At 26.1% G+C, this 19683-nt stretch overlaps 1 protein-coding gene across 4 annotated transcripts in view; it reads right to left on the bottom strand.

Annotated features, from left to right (window-relative positions):
* Nucleotides 1-4599: 4599 nt before the first annotated feature.
* The window catches only part of LOC132931007 (monocarboxylate transporter 1), a 59259-nt gene continuing 44175 nt past the window's right edge, over nt 4600-19683 (bottom strand). For 3 of the 4 annotated variants that reach the window (XM_060997178.1, XM_060997177.1, XM_060997182.1), the window contains exons 2-9: nt 11975-12296; nt 11074-11217; nt 7592-7797; nt 6784-7503; nt 6302-6524; nt 6066-6235; nt 5752-5980; nt 4600-5681 (exon numbers count right to left, since the gene is read on the bottom strand). In XM_060997178.1, the coding sequence (XP_060853161.1) occupies nt 5248-5681; nt 5752-5980; nt 6066-6235; nt 6302-6524; nt 6784-7503; nt 7592-7797; nt 11074-11217; nt 11975-12296 (2448 nt within the window). In that variant the 3' untranslated portion in view covers nt 4600-5247. Of the gene's footprint in view, nt 5682-5751; nt 5981-6065; nt 6236-6301; nt 6525-6783; nt 7504-7591; nt 7798-11073; nt 11218-11974; nt 12297-12526; nt 12740-19683 lie in introns of those variants that run through there. The other variant, XM_060997181.1, reaches the window with a different exon arrangement.

Below are 19683 nucleotides of genomic sequence, written 5' to 3'. Positions count from 1 at the left end.
TATTATAATACTCGGCAGCCAACTACATTGTATAATATAATATATATATATATATAACTTATCATATTCAAATTTCAATAGAAAAACTTCATTAGGTAGTAGCCTAAATGACTAAGCTATAAGATGTTGGAGTATAAATTTAGACGTCTTAGCGTATTAAATAAAATAAAAATAACTAGGACAATAATTTGATTTATTGGAAAATCTTGTTGGGCTTAATACCCGTTTGCAGGACTGGATCCGGCAACCTAGAAGGCTAGAATGGATATTTATCGTATAATTAATGTAGTAAACTTAATTTTTTGTTATAATTGAACTCCTCCCCTAAAAAAAATCCTGGCTACGGCGCTGTTTTTAGTATTATTATACTTATTGTAGGTATTGTGTGTTAAATTTAATTCACTCAAAACTGCTAACATAGAAAATAATCATAATCGTCATAATTATTATTGAATCTAAACCACTTATTAAATTGATCAACAGTCTTGCTTCTAAATTTTATTTTGATAACGAATTTGAACTTCGCTATTTGTGTATATGTTTTGAATAAATAATAACTAAAATGGTAAAACTTTATTTAAAAATTCTATTATAACAATTGTTCTTTTCAGTATTATTATTTTTTTCCTTGTATTTTGTATTATTTTATGTACTATCTTTGCCTGAATAGCCGGTCATCAATCAACTAAATAAATAATTAAAAATATGTTATTATTGCTTTTGTCAACCACATCTGTCTAACTGCAGTTGATTTTCGGAATTGTTTCAAAGAGAACACATCGAATAATTCATTAGAGAGTGAACTGGCTTCTCTTGACGTTAATCTTTCATTAATATTTTACGCGTATACGAAATAAATCATGAAAAACAATAATGATATTACAATCGATTGCAAAATCACACCGGCCTCAATAGGAACCATTGAGAAAAAATCGCAAAACATTCAGACTACAAAGATTTTGGAAAGTTTGGAATTCTCGGGTTTAATACTTATAGTACTTATAGCGTCACGCCTATCGAAATAGAAATACAAATTTCACCCGACGATTCATATAACGCGGCATCAATAGTCGTTAAAAATAAACCCAGATCTTTTTGGAAACGGATAAAAAGGTTTTTCCGACGTTTGATTTGCTGCTGTGCTTAATAAATATATGGCGTAGCAATCTAGCATAGAATCTTATATTTGTACCTATTTTATTATAAGCTTATACAGCTATATTCAGTGTACTAAAAATTATGTTTGGCATGCAAAAAGTTTTTTGTTAAGTTATTTAATTGTTTATTATTTTAATGTAAAATTAGTTTATAGACAGCTTGTGAAAATCATGAATAATATACACAGGGTGATACTTTTATTACGAAACACTCATTATTTCAAAAAGTATTCATGTTTTTGAAAACATTTTTTTACATAGTTTCAAGTTATTATACTAGATCTGGAGAGACTCAGTATCAGATAGAAAAATGTTCACATCATCAACAAAAAGTAAAATATTAGAGTTGTAAAAGGAAAAAATGTAATCACTAATAAATAAATAAAACAGAAAAGGAGACAGGTGATCACCTCGTGGAATGCCTGAAGTGACTTCAATCTCTTATTCAATTACATAATGATTTATTGAATCTTACACGTAGAGAAATAAAGGATGAGATGATGAGAAGAGAACCAATATAATAAAGGATTAGAGAAGTCAATTTTTTTTTAAATTTTTAAATTAATAAACTATGATCAATATACTATCAAACGCCTACTCAAAGTTAGTAAAAATAATATCAGTTTGAGACTTGAGTGCTATGTGAAAATGATTGTAAATTTAAAATACAATGTTTAAAATAAATAAGATTAGTATTAATGTTGATTTATTACTCGTATAAACATATTGTTACGAAATAAGAATATTTTTAAAAATAAAAATTAGTTTCTAATTAATAATTTTAAAGAACATTTTAGGAATTATTGAAGTTAAAGAAATAATAACTTATTTATAAGGACTTATAGTGAACTACTAACAAACTTACTGTTGAAACATTATCTGTAGGTACGTCAGGTACATGTGTTTTTTATGATATTTTAATTTTAAAGCAAGATATTAAGTAATAGGTATGTAATTGTAAAAATACAAAATTCTGAGATTCAGTATTTTTCATCAGGTAGGGCTATGGAAATATTTAGGGGGACTAAACCACATCACACTCTAGTCGCGTCTATGGTTTATGCTAATAGATCATAGATGAAAAAAATATTTGGTCATCATCCAAAAAAAATCTTCTATATACCACTAATAAGGTGTAATATTTTTTAATTTGTATAGCTGGTTATTGTTGGTTTAATATAAACGTTGCGTATACCTACTATTGTATTGGTTAAATGTATTGCGTATTTATAGAGATATACCAAAATAACAAATACAAAAGGCAAAGTGTGAAAAATGTCAATAAATAATTTGTGTTCATTAATATTAAATATACAAACTTTCAACCGCAAATATTCACTGGTGAATTAATTAATAATAATAATAAATTAATTAATTTTGTTTTTATAAGTGTAAGTACCATTTTACTATGAATTATGATGAAGATCAGCGAAAGAAAAATTGGTCTGCTTAAATGTCCGCACCATTAAACACAAATGTCACTAGTTTTCTATAATGGAGTTCATCGCCGAGACCGTGGTTAATATCTATAGGTTGGATATTATATTATTTATATTACAATTTCACAGATATATAGAATATATTGTTTTATATATCTATTATCTGTGTACAATTTACAGTATTACCATTATATTTATGAAATATTAATACAGTACCATCTATGGTAATCGCGAATCGGCTAATCCGATATATCTACGTTACTATATAGCTGTTTGATTAAATTTGCATTTCAGTTTTTATAAATTTCGCGAAACTGTGAATCGTAGGTACTAACCATAGACCTTATATATAAGGTCTGTGGTACTAACATTAAATTCCTCTATGCAGATAAGAGTCTTTGATCACATTATTAATATATTGCGAGAAGAAATAAAAAAAAACCTTTTCTAATATTGTACTATTGTCTAATACTATTATTACAAGAGAATTACTTAAAAATTGAAACAAAATGACATCCAATAATACCGATATTCACAACGACAAACCTCTAACAGGATTCCATAAGTATTTCAATACAACGACAATAAACGGTCGAGTGAATGTAAGTAAAAAACCAGTGTGCCGTGCATATTGTCATAAACGTTTTTGACGTACAGGCTTTTAAGATATGTTTTTTTTTTAATAATAATATGTGAATAATTTCTCGATATAAGGAGGAGGGGGATGAACACTTATTTCAAACAGATAGACAGATAGACCTAAACAAGGTATAAAGTATAAGAGTAGGTATAACCCTTGCAGTACCACAAACAGCAATACACCTATCAATAACAATAATATAAAATACACAACAACTCAAAATCGAAACCAATAATGGAATAAACGATTACGAGTTGTTTCTTGTTACCGGGGCAACATACAAATTGGTTTTGGTGAACTTTCATTTTAATAATGCTTCTACATACGTTAAAATTACTTTTTCAATGACTTATAAACATATTTGTTAATACCACAGATATTATGTACCTAATAAAGATAGCTGTAGTTAATACTACTACTAATAAAATAATTATATAAATATAAGAAGAATTCAACTCATTGGGTATTAAATAAGTCAACAAAAATAAAATATAAAACTTATGTTATGAGTAGGTATGTACCTGTTTAAAAAATATTTTTCTGCAATAAAACTTATTGTAACATTGTATTTGAATTTATGTATTAAATTTAAGCTTTTTATACAATAAAAGTAGAATATATAATTAGCTCAAAAAGAACCGAAACATTTTTAAAATTGAAATGTATTATTATAAATATTTTGTGAAAATTTCAATACATTTATTTTTTTGAATTACAACAATAAAATAAAATAGTTTTGTTAAAAATTAGTTTTATGTAAACATTTAAGTTTTATAATTTTTTTCTATTAGATTGTTAAGTACTGAGATAATTTTACTTTAATCACTCGTTTTTCATTTTAAAGAAAATAATGATTTAATTAGGTACTATAATACTAGTAACCCAAAATGCTATTTAAAAAGTAACAGGATAAAAAGTATGATTCCTTAACCAAATCACTAAAATTTTTACTTTCATAAGTAAAAGTATCCTTATGTGGTCCAAACTACATAATTAGGTTTCACATATCCTTTTAATAAGTGTTATAAATTATTAATAATGATCCTACTACATACATGGAACTCTATTATTCTGTTAAATAGATTTCCTGTGCAACATTTGCAACACTAGGAATGTATTTGCTGTACTTGAAATTCAAACCAAAACCGGAAAAACCACAGAATAAACAATGAAAAATAAATACACAATAAGTTATTTATTTTGTTGTAAATTTTTTCTTTTTATATATATATATATGTATAATATATAATATATATATATAGTGGTTTTCATTTTTCAAAATTATATTTAGAAAACAAAAAAAAATATGTATATATATATTATATATGCAATAATGAAAATAAAATGATAATAATAACTGGTATTCTTTTATAATAAATATAATTATTTACTAAAATAATATGGTTTTCAAAATTATTATATTATTATTTACAAAAGCAAATTGAAATGTATTAAAAGTATACGTTTAATTTTAAAGTAAAACACGCAAGTTTGTAAAAACCTGTTAAAACAAATGTAGTGTCTCCTATCAACTTAAATGCCCCTTAGATAAAAATATAAATCAAGAAGTTATCACAGCTTCTACATGTGTTTTAAGTGGCATTCTGGTGTGCCTACGCTCTTAAAAATAATCATAATTTAAATATATAACTCTACACATATTTTTTCATTGTAAAATTACTTTTTTAAAGTACATTAAGAGAAAATAAAAAAATACTTGTATAATTGAATAATTCAATGTTTAAATTAGTCAAACGTTTCTTAATTATTATTATTTACACAATAATGTTCATCTACATTTGGGCATACTTATAGTTGTTAACTAATATGGAAATATTTTTATTATCAAGAAATAAAATAATTATTTACATATTTAAAAATATTTCTCATAGTTTATTATTTGAGAATAGCTAAATATAGAAAAAAAAAATTGTGTAAATGTAAATGCTTAGAAAATTAGATGACATACATTTTTAAGTAAAAAAAAATAAAATTAAGGTTTTATTAAAATTTAAACCACAGACTCTATCTGTTTTATTTCTTGCAATGGTGGTTTATTTGGCGTAGGAGCTGTTTCAATGATAGTTGGAACCTGATGATGATGATGGTGCGTGTTGTCTTCCTCCTCATCATCTTCTTCATCATCCTCATCGATTGGCGTCAGCGCATCATCATCGTCTTGAGGCAGGGCCATCTGTCTCTGATCCAAATAATTTTTCAATGGAGCTGCCATAAAACTAGTTACTGCTGACAACAGGAAGAACACAGCAGCCATAAAGAATGGCCAGTCATATGATTTTGTGTAATCATATACTGCACCAGCTAATGGTGATCCAATAATAGCGGCAGCTCCGCGGAACAATATCAAAAGACCAAAAGCATTTGTAAGCTTGTCCAGACCCAATAGATCCACAAGAATAATGGATGTTAATGATATGTAGCCAGCTAGAATATAATAAATATTTGGTTAAATTACATAAATTGCGCGATTACATCTTGGTCCATTAATACTCACAGACTGCAATTCCAAAGAAGACTGCCATTATAACATAATGCGTATAGGTGACACAGAAAGGCGTTGCAGCAACAGCAGCCGTACTAATTAATAAACATACATTATTAAGAAACAGCGAATCAACCCAAGGGAAATCGGCAACAAAACCACAGACTACACGACCAATAGTATTGGTTATACCAATAATGGACAGTAGGAATGACGCCTGACTTGAATCAATGTTTGAACTCTAAAGATTTATCAAATAAAGACAATTTAATAAAAAAAACCTCGGCTATATCAATTTTTTTTTTTAATGGACTATCAAAACTTACAGATTCTTTGGCAGCATCTACTAAATACACAAAAGGTACATAAAGTCCAGCCATACCAAATACATTGCTGATGCCAATTATCATAAATACAGGATCTTTAAGTAAACTTGTGTCCATCATCGAAGACAATACAGAGTTAATAGATTCTGGTAAAAATGGACAGCAACCTTCTGCAATGTATAATTAATATTTTAGTTGTGTTCTTACACCTTACAAGTAATTCATATCAAACATACCATCTATTTCGTCATCATCATCTTTATCGTTATCTTTCATCATGGATTTTGGTAAAGACAAAATACTTTGGCGATAGCTGGCAAGTGATTTTTGTGATCGGTATTCAGGCAAATTCAAAACACTACCCGAATAAAAGATATCTTTTCTGGACATTGGACGCACAGTTTCTTTTCCTCTTATACTTGTTTTAGATGAAGTGTATCCAATACTGTCTGTATCTACCTATAAATTTTAAAAATAAAACAATTTTAGCTGAACTTTATTTATGTGTTCAAAAACTATCTAAAATGAATTTCACATCTAAATATGAAAACTTATATACCATCCTCCAAGAGAATTAAACACTGAAAAACTGAAATTGATCAATTCCTAACAAAAGATACCTATTTCAGTTCAGGTGATTTGTGAAATGATTATATTCTCTCGGCAGATAGTGTATATTAATTATTATTTAATAGATAAAATATATTGAAACACTAACATTTGACCACATATCTTCAGCGTTATTGTTTTTACTACCAAGTATTGATACATTTGATAATCTTAAATGTATAGATTTACGAATATCTCCATTAGAACTGAGGTTAGGTCGAGACACTTTTATTGGTCCCAAAGTAGGTCGATAACGTTCACTGGCACTAGTTTTACGAATGCGGTCAAAAAATGGTACTGAACCATTTTTTGGCAAACCTTGAACATGAGTTGTAAATGCAGGTTGAGAAGCATTTCTTGGAATGGCAGCTTTCACTTCAGTCAACTCTCCGTTTCCATTTATTTCATTTGGTTTTTCACCATTTTGTTCAGGTACTTCTGGTTTTGAATTTTCTATTTTATTGTCTTTTTTATCAGATTTAAGATCTCCACTTCCAGCATTGCTAGAACTATTGCTAGATCCACTCTGTTCTGGAGCTTTCACTTCTTTAATGGTAGGTAAAACCGCCATGGTGGGTATCGGTGTCATGGGAGATCCAGTCCCACCTACCAATTCATCCAAGTTAAAACTTGAATGAACACCAGGATCAATGTTTAGTGGTAACTTTTGTCTTTTTTCTAATGACCCATCTTTAAGTTGTACAATGAAATATGATCCACCTATTGATCCCCGTTCCATTTGCATGCGCTTTTCATCTGCCATTCTTTGGAGTAATGGTTTACAGCCTTCATTTGGATATTCAAGAGGCTTCATTAAAGCACCAAATAACTAAAATAAAAATTAAATATTTACATATACATATAAAGGTATATTTTTAAATAAAAATAGTTTAATAGATGAACAAGAACAAACTTACGGTACATGATAGAATCATTCCAGCGAGTATCAAATTCGAAACTTTCCAGTCAAAGTTTTGGAGAAGCATAGTGGCGAGGGGTGCGAAAGCAAATGTACCAAAACCAGAACCACATACAGCAATACCAGTGGCCAATGATCTTTTTGTTTCAAAGTAGTATCCAACACATACTACAGCTGGTAAATAAATAAGTCCAAATCCAATACCTAAAAACAACATTATATTTTTAATTGTGGTAACTTTTTTTTATTGAAAATTGTAGAGATCCCTGTAAGGTTATCTAAATTAATTTATAAAATTTTAAAGGCATTTTAGAAAAAAATGCTCGGTAAAACCACAAGCATCCACGTTTTAACCAATTTAATCGTATTAGTATGATATTTTACCTAAATAATACAATATTATAAAAACTATTAAAAAATAAATAATATTAAATTATCATTACAACACAATATATTACTTATACTAAATATAAACATGTATATTAATATCTTAATATATATGTGTATTGTGTGTATGTTTGTCTGTTAATACATTATAATATATAAATAAATATTAAAAGTAAAAGTTGTTTTTGACAATTATTATTACTTAATGCTTAATAAATACATTAAAAATGGTAAACTCAACGATATGATACTTTGGTACTAAATTTTTCAATCAGTGGTGATTCAAGGTTTTTATTATATAACAATTTAATAATATATTTATTTTATGTCAGTATTTTCTACACTCAATTATATTTTAATAATAAAAGCAATTAAAATAATTTTTTATCTACTTAAATTTAATTTTAAGTAAAATAATAAATAAATTAAAAATTAATTTTTTTAAGGCTTATTGAATATTAACAGTATGTCATCCCCAATCAACACAAAACTTTAAATAGAATGAATTTCCAAGATATTATCATAAAATTAGATTAGCATGTGTAATGTTAAATTATTTCAATTAAATAGTCTGAGAAATATTAAATATGCCAAAAATAAGTTTAACAGTATATGAGTTTTAATATTAATTAATAGTATATTTAAAAATAAAACTGCATTTAATAAAAGTATGATATTTAACACATTTTAAATGAAAGAAATTAATACTATTAATTGATTAAACTAAGACTACAATTTATATGCATTGTTATGTTTTTTTATTTTAGTTTCTTTTTACAAATTTGATTATTAAATTAATTTCCCAAGAATTGCTTTATATTGATATGCATAATTTATTTTTTATTCAGCTTATTAACTTTAAGCTCAAAAATGTATATTTAGGTAAATGTATTGTAAAATATACTAATATTGTGTTATTTTAATTTCATAAAATGTAAAAATAATATAAAATTGTTTAAAAATAAGACTAACAAAAATGATTAAGTTTACTTAAAGAGTGATTCCATTCAATTTGTTTTAAAATTATAAGAAGCATCTCATTCACTTAATTACAATTTGGAAAATATTGAATATTGGTAAAATCATAAATGTAATTGCATATAAATCCTAGCCCTAATTATCAAATATCTAATCATATTTTAGCAATTATGTAAATTAAGTAAAAATCCATTCTTTATCAAATATTCATATGTAATAAATTTATAATTATTAAACTTACAATTACCTACTAATAGTCTTATATTTATAATATGACAAATTATTTTCTATTGAACATAACAAAATAGTTAAAGATACATAATGGAATAAAAAATTAATGATTTACAAAACTAACAAAAAATTATATTCTATTATAACTGTTAAAATTAGTCTACCATACATTTCCATAATTCTTTATTTAAATTAATGTCTTCTAACAGTATAAATATATTATTTATTAGTAATTTATTGGCGTGCACACTAATATTCAATCAATAAAGAAATAAGAAACTAAAAATTAATTTAATTGTTTTTAACTACATTTCAGATAAAAGTAAAAATAACTTAAAATACTGAAATTTATAAATACTAGAAATTATAGAATTTATATTCTACTTTTAAATAGGTACATTTTGAGGTTTGGTAGTTTCATACACAAAACATTAAGAAGACGCCAAATCCTATATGTCTCACAAATGTACAACATCACAAATAAGCATCCTAGCCAAACTTAGAGATAAGAATATTATGTAAGATAGAGACAACACATACAAGTTTGGCATAGTCGTAATTTTTAAAACTTATAAATCATCTCAGTTCAAAATCCTTTAATAAAATTTAAATTGTGTATATAAAGTAACACAAAATATTTACAGACATTTCCTAATAATGGAAACTTGTAAATAAAGTACAGTCTTGTAATTTTTTTGTATCTATCCATTGTCAATTTATATGGTTCTATCCACTGTACAGATGGAGACTATTATATCATGTCCTAAATTAACACAAACATGCCTTTTATGTAAATAATTTTCTCCTGATTATACACATTAAGAATATAATAAATGATAATTCACTTTTATGATTGATAAAATATTAATTACGAAATAGCCTTCAAATAAATTTAGTAAATTTATAAATTGTATCAAGCAATAATTTAATTAATTTTTGTTATTTATAACACAAGTCATAAAAATTAACAAAATATAAATCTCTATACAATAAGATATACCATCTTTTATCCTAAAACCCCTTCATTTTTTTTTCAATACTATTGAGTAAATTAAATTCTTATTTTCATGCAAAAATAAATAGTAAACAAATTGTATTTTATTTAAATTATATTTAAATTTAACTTAATTAAAATACAAAATAAATGTTCAAATTAAAAAATTATTTCTTTGTTAATTCATTAAAAATTAAATATTAAGTGTGTGCGCCAAAAATATACATGATTTCTCAAAAAAATAAATTTTTTTAAATTAATATGACAATCATATTTATACTAAATTATTTAAAATTACTTATTTTTTTAATTATCAATTTTGAGTTTATAATTCAAAGTTGTGATATTACCGGCATATATCTTTTATAAGGCATGAATAAATAAAAGTAAAAAAAAAAAATTACATAACATAGAAACTCGACCATGAAAAATTGGAAATTCAATGAATCAAAATAAATATAAAATAATTATTATGCAAATACTCCCCTAATGACATAGGTTTTTTAGTTATAAAAAAACTTAAAAATTTAAGAAAGTGAAATGTATCAAACAAATCTAATTAAATGGGGATAAAAAAAAACAAAACAAAACAATTAATTGATACTTAAAAATTGTCCTAACGTACCTTTTGTCCTAAACAATTATTTTAACCATAGGTTATTATTTTTTTTTTTTTTTTAGAGTAATCATATATATTTTTCGATATGACGATAGCTGATGTCCGTTGAGGTGGGATGTCGTACCACCTATAAACAAGGCAATGTAACATTCTTTACTCAATTAGGTTAGGTTATCACAGGCCGACAGATTGCATACACGGCTAGTACATTATTACCTGTCCAGCCACCAACATATATAGAGGTAGCCAGACAATATATTGTATAACTTACCACCCATAAAACCATAAGTGAGCATTAAGACATTGACATTTGGTGATAGTGTGCTGAGCGCAAATGCTATAGATGCGATGACGCTACCCGCCATGCATACCACTCGACATCCGTATTTGTTGGTTAAAGCGCTGACTATAGGACCTGCAAACATAAAATAATTGTTAAAAGTTAATGGTATGTAAAAAGATATGTATTTAAATCCATTAAGTCTACAGGGGGATAATTTTTATAAAATTATTTAAAAAACATATTCTAAAAATCAATAATATAACATTATTACTATTTATTTGATATTGATGTAATTATAGTGTTATTAATTTTGTTACCACAATGCCTTTAGTAGTATGACATAACTGATATATCGATATAACTATTAATATACTGTATTAATATACTGTAATATACAGTATTAATATACTGCGTCACCGACATCTTAAATGTTTGAATTGTTCAATTATAAAATTTAATGGTAAGAAATACCCATAGGATGTTTTTGAATTAAGGAAATTTTAGAATTTAATAGTTATTTACATTTTTTAAATGCTCCTAATTTGCTTCAAAATTAAAATATCAAAGGAAAGAAAGCCTGAACGTGGGGCACCAATATCGATATCAAATAAACACTAATAATTACTATTAAATTAAACTACTTACAATAACGGTTTTGACAAAAAAATTTAAGGGAAAAAAAAGGCGAATTTAGTACTATGGCATAAAAAAATGTTTTTATTATTTTGCCTATGACTGTCTAAGCGTTTCATTAATATTTATTATTATTATATCTTAAAACTTTTATATTATTTTAACTGTCCCCCCTTGTGTGTTTTTTATATAGTTTTTACGAAAACGCCTTTCTATATTATACAAAAGTGTGACGATCGGGGGCAATACAACTTACCTGCGCTGAGGTACATTCCGGATAGGAGACTACCAACCCAAGCAGTCTTTCCCTTGCCTTCGCCGAAATAATCAACAAATTCGCCAAGGAATACGCCAAAGGTATAGGCGATCCCGTCTACAACCATGTTGCACATGAAGCTGGCGAACACGATGACCCAACCGTATCCGCCGTCGGGCGGTGGCGGCAGGTCGTGATATTCGCAAAACGAAATGCCGTCGTCCTCGGTATTCTGGACGGGCCCCATGGCCAAAGGCGGAGAGCTGGCATTTTGCCGACCCGTTTCGTCGGCTCGGTCGGCGGCTGAGCATTCGCTTTCGGTCTGAAACGATAGACATTATAATATAATACGATTTATGAAATATACTTTAACGAACGATACAGCGTATGAAACGAATTCGTCGCGTTGACCACGTATAAATGAGTAAAGTAAATAACGCAATAGTTATATTATTAACGATGCAATTTAAACATTTGAAGTAAAAACCGTATGGCACATATATTATAAAGTCAAATAGTTGCAATGTCATTAGGTCAAATAAATGTATATACTTTAGTTCCATTCATGTTTTCAATTTTAATATTTATGTTATGTGTAGTTCGCCGTTTCAACAGCCGCGTACAATTAAATATTCACTGTAAATGTGAGCATCGGCGAGCTGGCGCCAAATTATTAATTAGCACAATTAAATGATTGTCTCTGTCAGTCGAATCGCGACCGTTCAATTAAATATCGAAACTAAAAAAAAATAATAAAACGACTAACACGATAAAGTATCTAACGAATATTCCTTGTCATTGCGATGTATTAAATTTTTAAGCATTTCGTTCAAGACATCTGTATACAAGATCGCGAATAAGCCCTCGAACAAAAAGATAAGATTAATAATATAATACTTATTCCTTATAGCTGTTTATAAAATACAATTCACTGAAATATTAGTAAATAAAGACATCACAACCGATTAACGAGTCTTAGGACATTTATACTCGTGTATATAGTATACGAACATCATAAAACGTTCAACGTAGTAAATATACGTGTATAGAAAAACAATACAAGGTCGAAAAACCACGAACATAAAAAATTAATCCATTTTTACTTGCTACTAATGATATTAAAAACTTTTTTTAGGACGAGCAATTTCATTTTTAGAGGATACAAGAAATATAATTATTATAATAATGTAAATTTGTGTTATAATATAATATTATGTTAAGTCGATGCGGTTAAAATGGTTAAATTATAATCAAACCGTAAATCATCAAAACATATTATATAGACTAAAAAACCTAATAAAAAAAAAAAGAAAAAGAATAGCATAGCATAGTATAGGTATGTACGATGGTAAATAATACTTCATACACACTGTGCGATTTTCTTCTGATTCCGTTGTAAAATTATATATTTTCGACACATGTGGTAATTATTCAAAATATACTATACCCATTACCTACAAATTACAATCTTTCGTCATAAATACATGACATTATAAATAACAGATATTTTTAGTCGTTTTTTAGTTTTTAGTTTTTTACATATAATAATAATGAATAAAAATGAGAGTGGAGGTATATTGTATGTATTATTACCTATAACGATACACTGCAGCTAACATACCTATACTAGGTATACTATAAATTTAGAGCAGTTATTTAGCTACAATGATATTTTTAACACATACCCTCAAAAGCATGAAACTGCATCTTCTTTGAGGATCTACTGATATTATAAAGAAATTAAATTTAAGCTAGCTATAATGATAATAGTATTTAGAACGTAACCTATAAATTTATATCAATCGCGAGACATACAACATGTCAGAGACAAATTTGCAATGGATGGTAAAGTTAGTTGTAGGCATTTTAATTCATCGCTAGAAATGAGTTTATACTTCATGAGGAATGTAAAATATTATAATAAGTACCATTATACTATTATATAATTGGTTAGATGTGATACCCCGTACGAGCCACGACAAAAATGAAATATAACTGATGACGTTATCAAACCGACATTACTATAATACACTGAGTAATTTACGACGATTTTAAAGAAATTTAATGAATAATGATTAAAACACATCTACATCAATTTAATTTTGAATAATATCACATGCTTTATTAATCAACAAATCAAAAACAGAATAATAAATATATATCTTTCATTAAGCGGTTTGATAGAATATATATTGCAAAGACTTTACCGAATAAAATATATTGTTTACCTATTACATATTTACATAATTCAAAACAATGTTTCATCACATCGTGTGTTATTAAGTAATAATAAGAATTAAATAGGTGATGCATAATTACGTAGTGTTAAAATGAATACTTATATTATATGAGATATGCATTTATCATTTTAAATGTATGCTCACTCAATCAGTCAATCATGTATATAATCGCTAATTTGTCATTTTGGAGAAAATACTGGTTACTGATTGTTAAACTAAAGCAACGTAAATCCCATTAATCCAACAACAATATTTTAAACATAAAACTTAATATTTTTTAAGTATTAAAAAATGAGATTAAAAAATATTGAAATAAAAATCGTAAGCTCGAAAACAATTAATAAATTATTTCATGCTATTGTGGAGAGAAACAATAAAATGATCTGTTTAGAAATAACAATAGAGATGGACAAGTTGTTTATTCAACAGTTCAATAACTTATACTGAACACATTAAAGTTCATTAAATAGCAGATGATTGTATGTTTTTAATGATGTCACTCATCAAACATACGAAATTATTAACTGAAATTAAAATGAAAGTTTTAATTATCTTTTTAAAAATGTAGCGAGAACTGAAACAATAGTATACATTATTGGTATCAAGTATAATATATACAGTATACCCATACTACAATAAATCTCAATTATGATTAGGTATGTTTAAAACATATAAGTTTATATGCTTTAAATATACCTACTATAATTAGTAACATGTTTTATATGTAAATGTTCAGTTATTTCATAAATATTTTTATTCTTTGTTTTTCACAATTTATAACGAACAATTCTAAAATATATTCATTTTATACCTACAGTAAAGTCACAACTAATGCGTAAATAATGTTTAGTTTTGTACGCACTTACCTAATGGCGTGTGTAACTAATTGTATTTTTACGATTGTCTGAGTTTAAACGATCTACGTGAAATATTTAGTTGAAACCGGGTAACTATATGTACATTATTTTTTTTACATAGGATGAATTTTTAAACGTTAACTGTCAACATTATATAAATATAATATAATATTCTGAGCATTATATATCCAGGACTTAAACAATGGAATATAACTGTTGTGCGATTTGACGAATCAAAATGATTAAAATTTTTTAGGTTTTTAAAATCAAATAATACTAAGAAATATTATACTACCACTTTAAGACGTGTTATATAGGTAGATAAACATAAGATTATACATACATAGAAAAAAAAATATAATTCACTTAAATTATTTTAATTATTTGATCTACGCTTAGGTACATAAAAACATAATATACAACACGGATTAATCATACCAATAATTAAACATTGAAGTATCTGTAGAGATAGGTATGCATGAACAATTGACAAATCTTCAAGACGTACATTTATCAATTAAGCACACGTGTAATTTTTTTAATAAATCCATCATAAATTTAAAAGCCAATCCGACTAACGTTGCACAATATTGATACGTGATAAATGTCATGTAACATATTATTATTATTAATTATATTATTTTGCGACGATTAAGCACAAAACCCTTTACAGACAAACAAGTTCCATTGAATAAGTCCTTGCTGATAGTGCGCGTGAAACGATATATGCAACACGATAACGTATATTATAATTCATTGTTTCGAAATCATAATGATCATCTAATTTTAATAACTATTTCATATATTGTTATATATTATGATAAAGTTCTACTTCCAGAATTATATGTATATATTATAATATAGGTACGTGGGAGTTGGTTTATATTGTTTGGCATCGTTTTATATTTGATGGCATGGAATTCTATGCACGTATATATAATATAATAATAATAATAACACAATATTTTATTTCGTTACAATAACCTCGTCATTCAGTTGGGTAAATCGAGTTACTTACGTTGAGAAACTACAGAAGCTAGAATATTCTCATTATGAAATCAAATAAATACACGGGCAGCACGCAATACAACTTTGCGGTAATTTAACCTAAGATAAAACTGTCCACTTATCATCAACACATCACAAGCACATAATATTATATACACATTGAGCTCGATTACACATTAAACATCTACTTATTTACAGTGGAAATGTTTTAAACTACGAACTGCAAAAGTTGAAAATGTAAATATAATAACCATCATAACACATGTCTAAAAAACAAGTTTTTTCCACAAATATATATAATAAATACTAATAATTAATATAGGTAAACACAATACCTATAATATGGTATAATTTAAACATTAAGAATAATAAATTACTTTTAGTATTGATTTGGGCTACAATAGACAGATATTATTTATTTACAGGTTATCAATTATTATATATTTGAGAAAAATAATTTTAGTAAAATATATTCTAAACAAAAATCACGTTTACTTAAAAATAAATTGTTATATAATTAATGATTAGCACCAGCGGGATAAATAATTAATTTAATATACCTTATTAATTATTATCAAATAATTGAGGGTCTTAAACATTTTAAATTTAAAACAATGTTTATTTTATAGAACAAATTAAAAATAAATTACTACAAGTAGGAACATACCTATTTAATTACCTAGCTACTTAATTATTAAAGTGAAATATTGTTTGTCGGTATTCAGGTTTGAGCTATCTCCAGCATAATATAAAGAATATAATTTTGAAGTTATATCATACATTATTCAAAGAATGAACGAGTATTATAAATGCCACGTTTGTAATTTGTTACAATTTGTTACAACATTTGTTAATTGATCGATTTATATTATCCGGGCACCAGCATACAAAATAATCATAATGTACAGAATTGAAAGACATAGTCATCGTGATTTTACTTAATTACTTAACAAACTACAAAAAGGTCGTCAAAAGCAAGATTACAAAATATCTATAGTAAACATTTAGAAAAATATAATTCTTTAATTCTAAAAAAAAAAAAGAATGGTCTTCTTTATAACACCGTAGTTTATATATTATGTTGTGGCCTGTGGGTCAAACTGACAGTTAGCCTTAAACCGGTCAAATCAAGTTTCAAAAAGATAGGTAGGTAAGAAAATAAATAAATTAAAAATGCATATTAAAATAATATTATTAAATTACATTTTGGCAGCAACCTTGGCTAGGCATTGATTAAGCCAATAACGTTTTTCTCTTTTGAAAAATGACTCCGATTTATTAGAAAAATGTGTTTAATCCGATCAAGGACGATAATATATGAATTTAATTCTAAGAAGTTAAAACATTTTAAAACACTGACTTTTATATACTCAACGCGTATTCTTTTTAATTTGTTTTATTATAGAGGCCATTTGAAGTTAAACAAATAAGCTTGGGTATTCTTATTGCAATCAACTGGACGCATCTTAGCCATGCCAAGGAAAACCACTATAACATCCTATACCGTAATCAGATAAAGTAATAAGTATTAGATATATATCATATATAATATCTATATATACATGTACAAACAACAATGAAGATATTTATACTGACCTTTAAAAATGGAAAATCAACATATAAAGCTAACAATAACATTAATTATTATTATCAATTAAATAAAAAACTAATCCAATTTCGGAATAATAAACGATCATTGACGGGGTAGGAAAATCCGGGGAACATGGAAATAAAGACCAAGTTAAATATTTTTCAGAAAAAAGTTCTAATTCATTGTTATTACAATTAACTTTTATAAAATATAAAGTATTTATGAAATAAATTTCTACATCTATTTTAATTTTTAAGTTTAATGAAAGTTAATAATATCGACACAACTATATAATATTATAATTTTTTATTCAAGTATAAGAGCAAAGCGGATTGTACATACTACATACACGGTTGATACAATATTCATTATAGCCTACCTATTGCTCTATTAAAAATGTATTTTGAACATCTATACAGTTGATTATAATTTATATTTTAAGAAATTGTAGATAAGGAAGTATAATATGAAATTTGGGTTCGCTATATTTTTGGTTAAATATGCATTCACCGATTGGTACTTTCATGAATTCGGGTCCACCAAACCGATATATAAAACTACTCATAAACATTACATTTTATATAAGATACCTATTTTTTGAAAATACAACCCTCGGAATTTTGTTCCGTATTGATAATTTATTAGTCAGACTATTTTTTCAAAAAAAATTAAATCGGACAGCAGTCAGCAACATTTAGTTTCAATACATTCTGTTCGCATTCGCTTAATATTTATTTTTTTATAATTTTTTATAATAAAGCGTTAACGATATGTCATATTTTGGAAAACATAATGATACGATTTCATATTTCATTATCTGGATATATATTTAATCATTTATACATTTTAAGTGTATTCTAGGGAGTGTTATCTAAAAATTAAAATAAAAAAGTGGTTTTCGATCATATTGAAATTCTTGAGAAAATCCAAACTGACACTAACTGAAAAAACTGGTTGGGTGCATATTAATTCTAACACATAGGAATTAACTGCAACGCGATATTATTTTCGTATGTAAAATGTGTAGTCCTACTATGGTTTTTGGAAAAAAATCCATAACTTATAAAAGTAAATAACATATATAGTTAAAAACTTACATTTTTATCTACATTTATTGATCAGTTACTACAGGGAACGGCAATGTTGTTACTCAAGAATGTCGAAACACCAAAACCAGGTAAGTTGTAATAATTGTTTATCGAAATTAATTCCAATACTATATATATTGATTATTTAGTAAGTATTGTAGTGCCTACTGCCTAACGTCAGAATTTTAAAAGTATTATAAATTATAGTATAGAGACAATAGTGACAACCATTGAATAAAGGATACATTTTATTATAATATAAAATTTGACAACAATTAGAAAATTTTAAAGACGACGTGTTATACATAGGTATATTTTTTTATCAAAATTAGATAGAAAGGAAGTCGCAGTTTATAATGGTAAGCAAACAAAAAACAAAGAACATCTGAGATAATGAATATAAATTCAAACAAATTAATTAATATTCTAAATATCGACATCAGTGCATTGTACAAATATATCTATAAGGTATTGCATAACTCAAAAATAAGCTGTGTTGTATACATTTATTTATGAGATTGAGTTTTTAATTTATCATACATTCAAAAATAGGTATTACGTTTAAAACAGATTTTGAATGAAAAATAAATTACTTTTTTTTACATAAATACAGATTATATAGTACAATTTATTTATATTGAGCGAGAAATATAATTTAAGATAATATATAACTATTTAAGTGTTTAATATTTTTAGTAGCTCGTTTAGTACTCAGTACAATACATAAACTATACAATAAATTAATGTATGACACGTTGGTTAGTTAACTAGGTTAGGTTGATATTAGTAAGAACGTAAGACAAAATAAAACAATTTAAATCGATTTATATAACATCCCATATATAACATTTATTTTTATTTTATCGTTTATCAATCAATTCACTTTAGATAACCATGCTGAACAACAATTAATTTTTGAATTCAT

This window comes from Rhopalosiphum padi, chromosome 4 (assembly GCF_020882245.1).
Source record: "Rhopalosiphum padi isolate XX-2018 chromosome 4, ASM2088224v1, whole genome shotgun sequence".
NCBI lineage: Eukaryota > Metazoa > Arthropoda > Insecta > Hemiptera > Aphididae > Rhopalosiphum > Rhopalosiphum padi.
The sequence above is the reverse complement of the archived record's forward strand: the minus strand, read 5'-3'. Positions and strand labels throughout refer to the sequence as shown.